We start from the raw sequence: 13372 nt of genomic DNA on the forward strand, positions 1-13372 counted from the left end.
TGCTAGAACTACTAGTAAAGAAACAGTGCAAATAGTCCCAGCTACTTATATTTGTTTCTCTGATAGATTGTGTTAGATCCCCGTTTTCATTGTGTGTCATCAAATATTGATACAAGTGACTAAGCATGAGTGAGTTCAATATATTTTTGAAGTAAAGTTTTAGTTTCTTAATAAGTAAAAAGAGCTGGAAGAGGAAAGGAAATTGTAGTATACTCAACTGGTTACAAACTGGCAAAGTACTTGACCTTGTCACTGGCATGCATCAGTCAAGTTGGCTTCTGTTGCTTCAACATGCAACTTGATTGGAAACAGTTCAATTGACATGGTTACATTGCATGCACCGCTTATAACGTAACACTCAGCCTCAGCAAATCTGCCAGTTTTTAAACATGTTTGGAATCTAAAGAAAAAAGAAACCAAAAAGCTAGAATATCAGCTTTTTGGACATATTCATTTGAGGTTTAATTATCATTAAACCATATATGAATACTCACGAATACAGTCAAGCGAGACAGCGTCAAGATTCAAGGACACATTACCAACAGTCACACACAAGATCACAATCTTGTAATAAGAGTTCTGGGGCCCTCCGCCCACCCACCCTGCAATGCCACGGCTTGACGCATACAAGTCAACAAACATGTATAAAGTATCAGTAAACATGCAGCGACACAGCATATGCATGTATGTATACAGTCCAGACACCCCCAGCCCACTGATATTATCTGTTGACTGGCCCTCGAAACCCACTAAGCAACACCGTGGCTTTGAGACCCAGTCCTCACCCTAATGCCTGACTCCTGTTAGGCGAATCCGTGATTTTGAGGTCCAGTCCTCACATATACAAGTGCATTTAGAATAATAGTAAAAACACATCTAGACAGATATATATGTATATAGTCCATTTTAAATCTTCAGTCACCACAACTGCGCTACACTGCCCCCCTCGTAGAGCGTGATGCCTGACCTCCTGTGGCTGAAAAGCAAGCGACCCCACAGCTTGAGGCCTGAGTCCATTAATTGCTGCTAAAATATCTGCAGTCGGCCACAACTGAGCTTGTCTTCTGCCGAGCGAAACCCTGGGAGGTTCTGGGCACCATGCCACACTTCTCTCGGGGAAGCACAACAGCTTTGTCCCTTCAGTTCTGGCAAACAGGCGGCACCGTGGCTTCAGATCTCATCCTAAACCTGATACATCAGACTTCTGTCAAAAGTAATTATTGCTATACTGATTATTTCAATGAGTAAGGAATTATGGACAAGGGTTTAAAGATAGTTGTAGAGACAGTTACTGAAACATAGTATGGTATTTATTTGGACAAGAACAATGTCATATGTCCGAAAGTGCTTCATAAGAAATTAACAGTTGTAAAGAATTGGACTATTCAGTTCACACAGAGAGGGAAACGGCAGACCTGTTTGTGTTTTAATTTCATAAATAATGAAACCAATTTTGTACAGCAGTTCATCAGAAATAAAACAACAATCAGATGAGTTATGATGTTGGTTAACAGATGAATATTGGCCTCAACGCCCGGAGAGACCTGCTGCCCTTCTCTACCCTTGGGATCTTTTACAATGACCTGAGAGAGCAGATACAGTAAATAACCATGTTAGATTAATGTTCTGGAGTTCATTGTTAATGTCTTTCATTAACCAAACATGAAGTTCGTTGAATTTTAATCTGTGCACATTTGCTTACTTAAGACACAAAGGCAAAGCGATTTATACTAGGTCTGCAGTATGCTATATCTAACGGGCTATGTTTTTTATTACCTTACTTTGAAAATCCTTTAAATTATATGTGCTTGCCTCAATTTAAAGTAATTCTCTTAGCTTCATTCATAAGGGGTAACAAACCATGGGAGTACACCATAACTGGAAGGATACTGAGAAGTTTTCAAGAGCAAAGGAATATATGCCCACATATCCTCAAAATTAGCAGAGCTGACCAATAAGGTGGCATCAAAAGTTAATTTGAGATGTTTTCCTTTGTTATCAACAATGTGTAATTTAAAGTTAAAGAATATTACACGTGAAACTCCCTTTTTCTGGGCGTCTCTGGAAATGTGGCTCGTTAGCCCCTCGCTAACAGCCACTGAACTCTATGGAGACGAACCCAGACTCCATATGTCTAGGGTGCATGTGACTTTGGTCCCACCAGACCAGTGAGGTTGGGCTGTCTCACCCACCCAAGCCCTGGTTTGTGTGAATGCTGTGTGATTTGCTGCCCCCACTGCAATCGGCCACCAGCAAGAAATAACAGGTTATTATAAAGAAAGTATATTTAAGAATGTTAACTTAACCAAATAGTTATTAAAGAAAAGAAAGGGAAAAAAAGGAAAATAGAAGGGCCCATCATAACTAAACAGTCAAATGTGCACTTATGTTGGAGCTCATCTTGAAGTTCTCTTTAACTCAAACACTGGATCCTCTGTCTGTGGGAAACCACACACCACCTTCCGAATGTCACTTGAAATCCATCTTGAACAAATGGGCCTATCCACAGGTGTATTGGACCTTCCTCCTTGAAGCCGTTCATCTTCATGGAGCACCTTGTGCAACAGGGATGGCCTCTTCAGCCATCTTCCCTCCCGTCTTCTCCCAGCTCCTGCCAAAAATACCCTGACTCACACCAGTGTCCCTCACAAAAACCTTTCTTCCCAGCATTCTCTAGAACCTTCTCCTAATCCCACCATTCTGACTGGCTGACACCACATTCCTAAGTTGAACAACAAAGCCTCTTATCTCAGCTCAAACCCAAACAGGCTGAGAATAGAACAGACTGCTCTTACAGAACTGCTAAATTGAAATACCTACAGCATAGCAGTAAAAATCTTAAATAGGCGTTACATAAAGACCACAAATTAGGTCACAGTTTGAGTATCAAGAGTAGCTCTTATATTCTGTCACCATGTTAAATAGAAGTATTTGCAATAGAATCATAGAAAACCTACAGCACAATACAGGCTCTTCCCCCCACAAACTGTGCCGAACACGTGCCTACCTTAGAACTACCTAGGCCTTACCCATAGCCCTCTATTTTTCTAAGCTCCATGTAGCCATCTAGGAGTCTCTTAAAAGACCCCCTTGTTTCCACCTCCACCACCGCCGCCGGCAGCCCATTCCACGCCCTCACCACTCTCTGCATAAAAAACTTACCCCTGATATCTCCTCTGTACCTACTTCCAAGCACCTTAAAACTATACCCTTTCGTGCTAGCCTTTTCAGCCCTGGTGAAAAGCCTCTGCCTATCCACACGATCAATACCTCTCATCATCTTGTACACCTCTATCAGGTCACCTCTCATCCTCCGTCGCTCCAAGGAGAAAAGGCCGAGTTCACTCAACCTATTCTCATAAGGCATGCTCCCAATCCAGACAACATCCTTGTAAATCTCCTCTGCACCCTTTCTATGGTTTCCACATCCTTCCTGTAGTGAGGCGACCAGAACTGAGCACAGTACTCCAAGTGGGGTCTGGCCAGGGTCCTATATAGCTGCAACATTACCTCTCGGCTCCTAAATTCAATTCCACGATTGATGAAGACCAATACACTGTATGCTTTCTTAACCACAGAGTCAACCTGCGCAGCTGGTTTGAGCGTTCTATGGACTCGGACCCCAAAGTCCCTCTGATCCTCCAGGTTGGTTGGTTGACGTTTACGGGGTTTCCTGTGAACACAGAGCAGTGTGTATTGGCCAGATGGGATGCATGGTGGAAACCTGCATCAAGGATTACAGGAGGTGTATTCGTTTGGGTTACCTGGAGAAATTGGCGGTAACAGAACATTGCATTCACAATGGCCATAGGATTGACTTCAATGTCACAAAACTAGTGGGCCACACCAATGGTTTTAGCACCACCTTGTAAAGGAAGCCATTGAAAATAAAACTAAAGGAAAATAATTTTTAACAAAGACCAAGGTTTCACTGTAAGTAAGAATAGGAATTTGATTGTAAACAAGGTGGAAGAGCAGAAACTTGATTGGATGAGGACTTGCCAATTAGGAGGGACAGACTGCTGGGGGATAAATACCACTGGACTAACTTAAACAAGCATCATCCCTGAAGCAGATGGCAGAGTTTGTCATTGAAACATCAGTTATAATTGATACATGTGTCCGGCTTGAAGCCCAAGAAGAGTTTATTCATCTTTGGAATACTCTTCCCAAAATATATTCAAGATACATATTGATAAATTCTTAGGTATTAATGGAATCAGAGAATATAGATTAATACAGCGGAGTGTTGTTAAGTTGAAAAAATTCAACGGTGATCTTATTGAATGGTGGAGTGGGCACAAGGTGCCAAATAGCCTATGTGACTCCCATTTCTTATGAGCCTAAGAGTAGCTCAGGTTTAAATAGAACTCTTTTCAATTGGAATAATTTCTCTTCATTAGGAATCAGTTTTGATGAGGTTACATTGGTGGTAGCATAACATGTTTAAAATGTTAATGAATGCAGCTTTGATTGATAATTAGGTGCAGTGTAAGGAAAATGCAAAGCAGACACAACTGTCACAAGCCGTTATCCCATTATCCACTGAGGTGTGAAGACTGCGAACATTTTCACTGGATGTCCCAATTCTGGTTGCTGTGCTTTTAGTTCTGATTAGATCACTCCTTGGATAGAAAGTGCACATAGGTGATCCTCTCCACTCTGCCAGGTTACAGCCCATTTAGTGACATTGGAAATAGTTCCTCATTTAATAAATATAGAGTTTTGATGCAGAATGTCATCAATTATTTCAATAGATTATTACCCGTTATGTTGGTATGCACAAACTATTCAGATTACTACCAGCTGTCAGACATACATAGATTCATACTTAGTAAACTCCCTCACGTAATTTGCTTTTTAAATAAAAAGCTAATGAGTTAAATGTTGAAAGCTGTAATTACCACCTGCATTTTGTTGATGGTAATTGCATTTTTCTAAAAGTTATGACCGAGAAAGAGACAGACCAAAATCTGTATTTTGTATCTTTTAAACAAAAGATTTCTGTTTTTTTGTAAGTGGAGAGGCTGACTATATTTCAAAATGTTAGTACCGTAGCATTAGGACGCAGACAAATTAGTCAATCAGGACTAAACAATGAAGATAGGTTTAAAACATTTTCGTGACTTTATGGATCCCAAAGTGTTTTACAGTCAGTGAAGCACCTTTGATGTGTGGTCACTATTAGAATGCAGTTGCCTATGTTAGCACAGTGAGCTGCCACAAACAGCTATGCATTAATATGGTTCAGTTAGAATGGTCAATAATTGCTGACCATGCCAGAACCTTTAAATTATAGCAGTAGGCAGCAGTTGATCCCTGGGAATCATGGTTTTGCACCTCTGGTGAACTTGTCCTCTCCAGGGTGTAAGCCTGGGCGGGAAGATTTGAAGAACCGGCTGTTGTCCATGCAGCAGGTTCCCCCTCTCCATGTCACTGACGTAGTCCAAGGGCAGGGCAAGCGCCGATACGGCTTGGCACCAGTGTCATCACAGATGTTGCCAGAGTGAAGTTGAAAACAACATCAGACTTCCTTAGGGACATCAGCTCCAGATTTCTTCCTCAGGGTTTACTCCTGAAGCCTTTCCCTTGGGTGGGTGCGGCTGCAAGACAGCGGAGGTTTAATATCGGAGTTTTCCTTCTTCTAGGCGGGCTGCTGTCCAAGGCTGACAGGCCCCACCCACCCGAAGCAACTGGTTTTGAGGCACCAGTGGTCCGCCTTTGCCCCTTCTCTTATCAGTAGAAACAATTCCACCGGGCCTAGTAGCTAAGCCACACATGAAGGCCAAGAGTTAGACTTGCTTGTCAGAGGCTGTTAGAATCACACGTCATTTGGAGCACTTTATAGGTAGTGGGAGCTTATCCCCACTACCACCCTCGGCTATGACAACCTTAGGAACCAAATCCTTAAGTTAATAGGAATTATAATTACATTCATTGAAGGACAAAATTAGACCTTGATATTGTGGCCTACCTTGTTCATACTATTATAAATGCCAGGAGACCAACCAGAGCCATGACTTAAAATTTCATTTGTTTGTATTAACTCAGAGAATGTGGCACAATTTCAGTACTGTGTTGGAGAGTCAAAATAGATTATCTGTTCTAATCTGGGATTCACATTTGCGTCCATAATGTTCTGATACAGAGGGCATGATACAGAGGACAGAGAAGCAGTTTCAGCGACAGGTTACTATCGATGCAATGCTCCTCAGACAGGATGAAGAGGTCAATACTCCCCAATGCCATTAGGCTTTACAATTCTACCGCCAGGACTTAAGAACTTTTTAAAAGCTATTATTAATGCTTTTTGAGATAGTGATTTAGATGCATATCATATTTTTTACTGAGTTAAGTATTGTATGTAATTAGTTTTGCTACAACAAGTGTATGGGACATTGGAAAAAAAGTTGAATTTCCCCATGGGGATGAATAAAGTATCTATCTATCTATCTATCTATCTATCTATCTATCTATCTATCTATCTAATGATACCAACTGAGTCAAATTGAAATGACCATACAGATATGCTCTGAAAATCACAATCTACTGCACTTGCATATGAAGCTTCTCCCCCCACCCCCCCACCAAAGTGAACCTCTTACTGATGGCAGATATTAAGATTTGATTAATAAGCTGAATTTCCACATTAAACCTTACTTGAGCCAAAACTTAGACACTTCTTCTTCAGCCAAAGTCTAAAAACGTCCAGCCAAAGCCAGATCTGATATAAACAGCCTTTAATCACAAATGTTATAATATAGTGCAGTACAGTTGAACTCTAGATTGCCATTGTAACTAACTCCCTGTTGTCCATCTATATCAATACTAATCATGGAGTATCTGCTTCCAGCCATAAATCTGTCTACTGCAATGGGGTCAAAGTTCAGAGTGTACATGGGTTGCATTCCACTACCATAAGGAACAATATGCTCTTTGAATCTAGGTCAAATTTCTTCTGCTACATTCTTAGTTAAAGGAATATAGCGGCCACTTGGTAAAACAACAAAAGTGATCTGGAACCTATGAGATTACAATTACCTTCAGAAGATGGACAAGCTAAAAAATATCTCAAGTGTTTTCAAGCAATGTTGTCACTGCTGATTGTAATGATTGTAATCTGTTGATATTTCCTTTGATTCTAATATCAGTTGACGTTTTTTAAGAATTGAATCCTTGTTTCACTTAGTGTAAATAACTTGGGCTTAATAATTAAGCTTCCGTCAAAGGAAAGCTTCATGATATTATATTGTTTCTCCAAATGGACCATCTGGTGGGCTAGATATTGGCCCTATACTTTAAATCCTGTTTTCAAAATAAGCCTTTTTTTGAAGGGATAAAACTCTCTTCCAGCTGCTGTCCTTACAGATCTCATGTGCAATAAATTGAAACATCGAATGTTATAGCACAGTGCAGGACCTATTCCCGTGATGTTGTATCTACCTTTCAACCTCTTCTGAGAGTGGGCGAATAGAACCCATTTCATTTTCCCTAGTTGGTGCGGCACTTGGGCTGAAAGGGTTAAGTAATGTGAATGTGCATGTTCTGTTTGAGGTTGAGATTATGGGGCGATGTAACTGATAACTGAAGGATTGCTAGGGAGCGTAGGGAAACTATTTATTCTACTGTGGAGGGGAGTCTGAAGCTGACTACTGGACAGGTCCTACCCCTCACCAAATCAAAAAAGCTCAATTTATGTCTATTCAGAATATCTAAACACATCTAACACAGGGGTATACTGAATAAACCATAATTAAACTTCCTGAAACCCTAGGTAGAACATTCATATAAAGGACTCATTGGCATTTGAAAAACAAGTTAAAGCCCAAAAATTATTTCCAATTTATACAAGTTACAAAAATTGCAACTTTGTAGCATAAGCTACATTCTATCAAAGGTGCTGTTGGAGACACCATGCTGATTTGTTTCCTATAGCAACAGTCATTTGTTGCATCTCACTGGCAGTGCCAAGAGATTGTCAAAAAAGATGTTTCTTGAAAAATACTCCTGAGAGAAAGCAACATTGCATTTTGACAACAAAGGATAATAAATTGTTATAGGGAACCTGAAACCAGCGTGGTGTAATAGTACAGACCCTCTATGAACTGCGAGATTAAACCAATAAATTGAAAATCCATTTCTATGTGCTACTTGTTTAACAACATAGCTGCTACCATTGAATAATCATAAATTTCATGCTACAGCAAACTTCTATGCTGTTATGCTAATATATGTATATTAATGTTTTGAATTATTCTTCAGGGTATTGTGTTCTTTTTATTCACTACTATGAAACCAAAGCCTTCCTCTATTATCCTGTTAAACCCATTGTTCAAGCCTACTATTACCCTAGAGAACTTATTTATTCCTTCCATTCCTTTCTCTCTTTATGCATCCCTTTCCATTTACATACATAAATTCCTGATCTCTTCTGCCCTCTATACCCCCATCCTACAGCTGGCTGGTCTGAGGGCCCTTATACTTTCATTGAATGGTTCCTTTCGACCACTCACTCACTCACCTGGCTGAAGTTGTTCTTCATGAAAGAACTTTTCCTTTAATTTTACCTTCTTTCTTTGTCAAAGGTATAGCTATGGGAACATCCAAGAGTCCAAGCTGTGCCTGTCTTTATGTTCGATACATGGAACGATCTTACTTCAGGTCTCCTCCCTCAACGTGTTTCATTATATTGGTGACTGGAATGGTACTGCTTGTTCCACTTACAGTATATGGAACTGAAAAGGTCTTCATCTTTGCTGCCAATGTCTTACCTTCTCTCATTGTTATATAGCCCATATCTGATTCTTCCCTTCTCCCTCCATCTCAAGGTGTAGGCTAGTTAGCAGTGTGAGTTTTAAGTTCACTGACATACATATCTCCTCAGTCTTACTTTTTGCAACCATTTCCTGTTCCATTATCCCATCTCTCCACTTGTGGTGTATCTATTTATTCTGATCATAAGACTTTTTATACCAGTGTCTTTCTGTTACTTCAACCAATTTTTTTCTTATCCATAGTCATCAGGATGTTGCATCCATTTCCCACATACCTGGTCTTGGCCTGTCAACCCACAAGTCTTTACATTAAGTGGATTATTCTTCATACTTTCCACCATTACCAATTAGTTTCCATCATCAAACAGTTCTACCCACCTCCTTTTTCAGCATTCTGAAATGATCATTATCCTTCCCCCACTCCACCCAATCTCTGGTCTATTTCTCCTTCTCCAACAGCTCCTCACCTTTACACGGTATTCCGCCACGTGCCCGGAGGAGGTGCAACACCCCTTCCTTTTCTACCACCCAGGTAACCAAAGAATCCACTTCAAAGAAGTAGCAAAGTGCTTGCACTTCTTCCAACTAAGTGCACTGCATTCAGAGCTTAAGATGTGGTCTCCCCTCCACTGCAGTTTAGGTGTTTGTATTACAGAATACCTCCATTTAGTCTACAAAGGTGATTCTGAGCTCTGATCACCTGTCACTTTAACTCTCCTTCTATTCCTGCTCTGATCTCTGACTCCAGCCTCCTATATTACTCTAAATATACCTAATATATCTTGGTGCCTGAAGCTTGATGAACTGTATTTCATCTTCCATCTGGTTATGGTGAATCCTACAGAACTAAATCATAAATGAACAATTTCAAATAATCACTGTTTTTTTTTATTTCCTCTCTTCCTGCAGATGTGGCTATATCATTATGTTATAATTTGTTTATTTTTCTTTTCCATCTGCATAATGCACTATTGACAAACTCTGCACTCTTTCAAAGATGTCTCCATTGCTCTTATCACCCTTCCCTTCTGAACAATTTAATATGCTATTTTCACAACTTCGCAGTTCTAATGAAGGGTTCCTTTGCTGAAATGTAAATTCTGATTCCCTCACCATTAAAGATGCAGCTTGATCTGCTCTTTCTGTTTTATTTTCTGTCTGTTTCTCTCCAATCAAATTCGATTTCTAATGCATTTCCTCATGATTTTGATTCTAAAATGGATTAAAAATAAAAAGGAATAGTGGTATTGAAATTGAAAGCCTTCAGTGAAAATTCTTTAACAACTAATTATAATTACCATTTGCAAAAACCTTTGGGGAGTCTATCCCGAAATAATATGAAAATTAGATTGATCTTGTGGACATTTTATTTGAAATTGTTATGCTTGCACAGTGCGGGCACATTGCACTGCTGTTGAAAGTTTAAGAGGAAATCATTTTTAGCTTGTTGTGTAATCAAGAAATCCTATCAGAGGCAATTCCCACATGAGAGTATTCAAATAACTTTGCACTCTTTCTCAAGTGCTTCATTTCTTGTCTTCACCACTACAGCTAAATCAGTGCAGGTAGAATATCATCACTAATGTGAAAATGCAACCACAGTATTTTACTCTAATGTTATACTCCACAGCTCCTAAACCTAGTTGTTATACTTGAAAACAAGTAACAGAGAGAAGAATTGTTGTTACCAATTATCTAACTAAAATCTTATTTGACATTCCAAATCTAAAATGCAGTCCTAATCTTAATCATGACACAACCCTAAACAAAAATAAGTAATTTTGCATGTCTTGTCTTTTGTCCAGGAGAACGGTGTAAACTGGCAGAGTACAGCAGACTGAAGAACATCTTATTGGATCTACAGAGTCAAAAGTGTTACCAGCAAGAAAATATAACAACAGATACAGTAACTTTCAAGAGGCATTTAGTGGAAAGCATGTTCAAAGAGCTTGACATCAATAGTAATGGTTTTGTTGACAACAGTGAACTAGAACAGGTAAATATCAAGATCTGAATCTCTCTTGCAAGGACTTATTTTACTTGCCTTTTCTTCCTCTTAATAGTGAACTCGAAGAATGCAATTTGACAATGTGTCTTGCCAGCTTATTGAAAGTTTGACAATCTGGCATTGTTTTTTTTGTGTTAGATTTTTCTTAAGATAAGAGTGATACTATAAAGGAATACAGCATGGGAACAAGCCTTTCAGCATGATCCTGAACAACCATCAGCACTTGTTTGTGTTAATCTTACACTGACCCAATTTTTTCTCACATTTCTATCAGTTTCCCAGTTTCTGCAACACATCAACACAGAAAGGGAAATTTCAAATGGACCAAGTAATCTACCAACCCACACACCTTGGAGATAGGTGTAGAAGGACACATCTAGAGAAAACCCTCAACATCAGAGGTCAAGATTGAATCTGGGTGGCTAGAGTGAGAGGCAGAATCTCTAATAGATTGTCATTGTGTTGAACTATAAGTGGCTGGACAGTGGTGTCTACTGCCCACCACTGGATGCAGTGAGTGCCAAGAGTCATCCAGGTCTTGGATATGTAAGGGAGAGTTGATCAATTTGTGTTTGCAATTATGCAGAAAGCCGAGATATATCACTGCTATTTTGAACTTCAGCATATATGTTTTGAACCATTAAACCTGGGAGCTATTAATTCAATGCTATAAACAAAAAAAACTATTATTATCAATCCTGGGCTTGTATAGAGCAAAGAACAGTACAGTACAGGCCAGCCTTTTAACCTGCTCCAAGATCAATTTAACCCTTCACTCCCACATAGAACTCTATTTTTCTTTCATCTATGTGCCGATTTATGAGTCTCTTAAATCTATCTGCCTGTGCCATCACCCCCAGAAGTGCATTCCATGTATTTGCCATCCTTTGTGTAAAAATAAACATAGAAAATAGATGCAGGAGTAGGCCATTCGGCCCTTTGAGTCTGCACCACCATTCAGTATGATCATGGCTGATCATCCAACTCAGAACCCTGTACCAGCCTTCTCTCCATACCCCCTGATCCCTTTAGCCACAAGGGCCATATCTAACTTCCTCTTAAATATAGCCAATGAACCGGCCTCAACTGTTTCCTGTGGCAGAGAATTCCACAGATTCAACACTCTCTGTGTGAAGAAGTTTTTCCTCATCTCAGTCCTAAAAGGCTTCCCTTTATCCTTAAACTGTGACCCCTCATTCTGGACTTCCCCAACATTGGAAACAATCTTCCTGCATCTAGCCTGTCCAATCCCTTTAGAATTTTATACATTTCAATAAGATCCCCCCTCAATCTTCTAAATTCCAGTGAGTATAAGCCTAGTCGATCCAGTCTTTCTTCATATGAAAGTCCTGCCATCCCAGGAATCAATCTGGTGAACCTTCTCTGTACTCCATCTATGGCAAGAATGTCTTTCCTCAGATTAGGGGACCAAAACTGCACACAATATTCTAGGTGCGGTCTCACCAAGGCCTCGTACAACTGCAGTAGAACCTCCCTGCACCTGTACTCAAATCCTTTTGCTATGAATGCCAACATACCATTTGCCTTTTTCACCGCCTGCTGTACCTGCATGCCCACCTTCAATGACTGATGTACAATGACACCCAGGTCTTGTTGCATCTCCCCTTTTCCTAATCGGCCACCATTCAGATAATAATTTGTTTTCCTGTTCTTGCAACCAAAGTGGATAACCTCACATTTATCCACATTAAATTGCATCTGCCGTGAATTTGCCCACTCACCTAACCTATCCAAGTCACCCTGCATCCTCTTAGCATCCTCCTCACAGCTAACACCGCCACCCAGCTTCATGTCATCTGCAAACTTGGAGATGTTGCATTTAATTCCCTCGTCTAAATCATTAATATATATTGTAAACAACTGGGGTCCCAGCACTGAGCCTGCCTGCCATTCTGAAAAGGTCCCGTTTACTCCCACTCTTTGCTTCCTGTCTGCCAACCAATTCTCTATCCACATCAATACCATACCCCCACTACCGTGTGCTTTAAGTTTGCACACTAATCTCCTGTGTGGGACCTTGTCAAAAGCCTTTTGAAAATCTAAATATACCACATCCACTGGCTCTCCCCTATCCACTCTTCAAAAAATTCTATAAGATTCGTCAGACATGATTTTCCTTTCACAAATCCATGCTGACTTTGTCCGATGATTTCACCTCTTTCCAAATGTGCTGTTATCACATCTTTGATAACCGACTCTAGCATTTTCCCCACCACCGATGTCAGACTAACCGGTCTATAATTCCCCGGTTTCTCTCTCCCTCCTTTTTTAAAAAGTGGGGTTACATTAGCTACCCTCCAATCCTCAGGAACTAATCCAGAATCTAAGGAGTTTTGAAAAATTATCACTAATGCATCCACTATTTCTTAGGCTACTTCCTTAAGCACTCTGGGATGCAGACCATCTGGCCCTGGGGATTTATCTGCCTTTAATCCCTTCAATTTACCTAACACCACTTCCCTACTAACATGTACTTCCCTCAGTTCCTCCATCTCACTAGACCCTCGGTCCCTAACTATTTCCGGAAGATTATTTATGTCCTCCTTAGTGAAGACAGAACGAAAGTAGT

General features: G+C 40.1%; 1 protein-coding gene across 5 annotated transcripts in view; it reads left to right on the top strand.

Annotated features, from left to right (window-relative positions):
* LOC140739159 (follistatin-related protein 5-like) overlaps positions 1-13372 on the top strand; it is a 672573-nt gene that overhangs the window by 431273 nt on the left and 227928 nt on the right. For all 5 annotated transcript variants that reach the window (XM_073067157.1, XM_073067160.1, XM_073067156.1 and 2 more), the window contains exon 5: positions 10580-10770. In XM_073067157.1, coding sequence (XP_072923258.1) covers positions 10580-10770 — 191 coding nt within the window. The remainder of the gene's footprint in view (positions 1-10579; positions 10771-13372) is intronic.

This window comes from Hemitrygon akajei, chromosome 15, assembly GCF_048418815.1.
Source record: "Hemitrygon akajei chromosome 15, sHemAka1.3, whole genome shotgun sequence".
NCBI classification, from domain to species: domain Eukaryota; kingdom Metazoa; phylum Chordata; class Chondrichthyes; order Myliobatiformes; family Dasyatidae; genus Hemitrygon; species Hemitrygon akajei.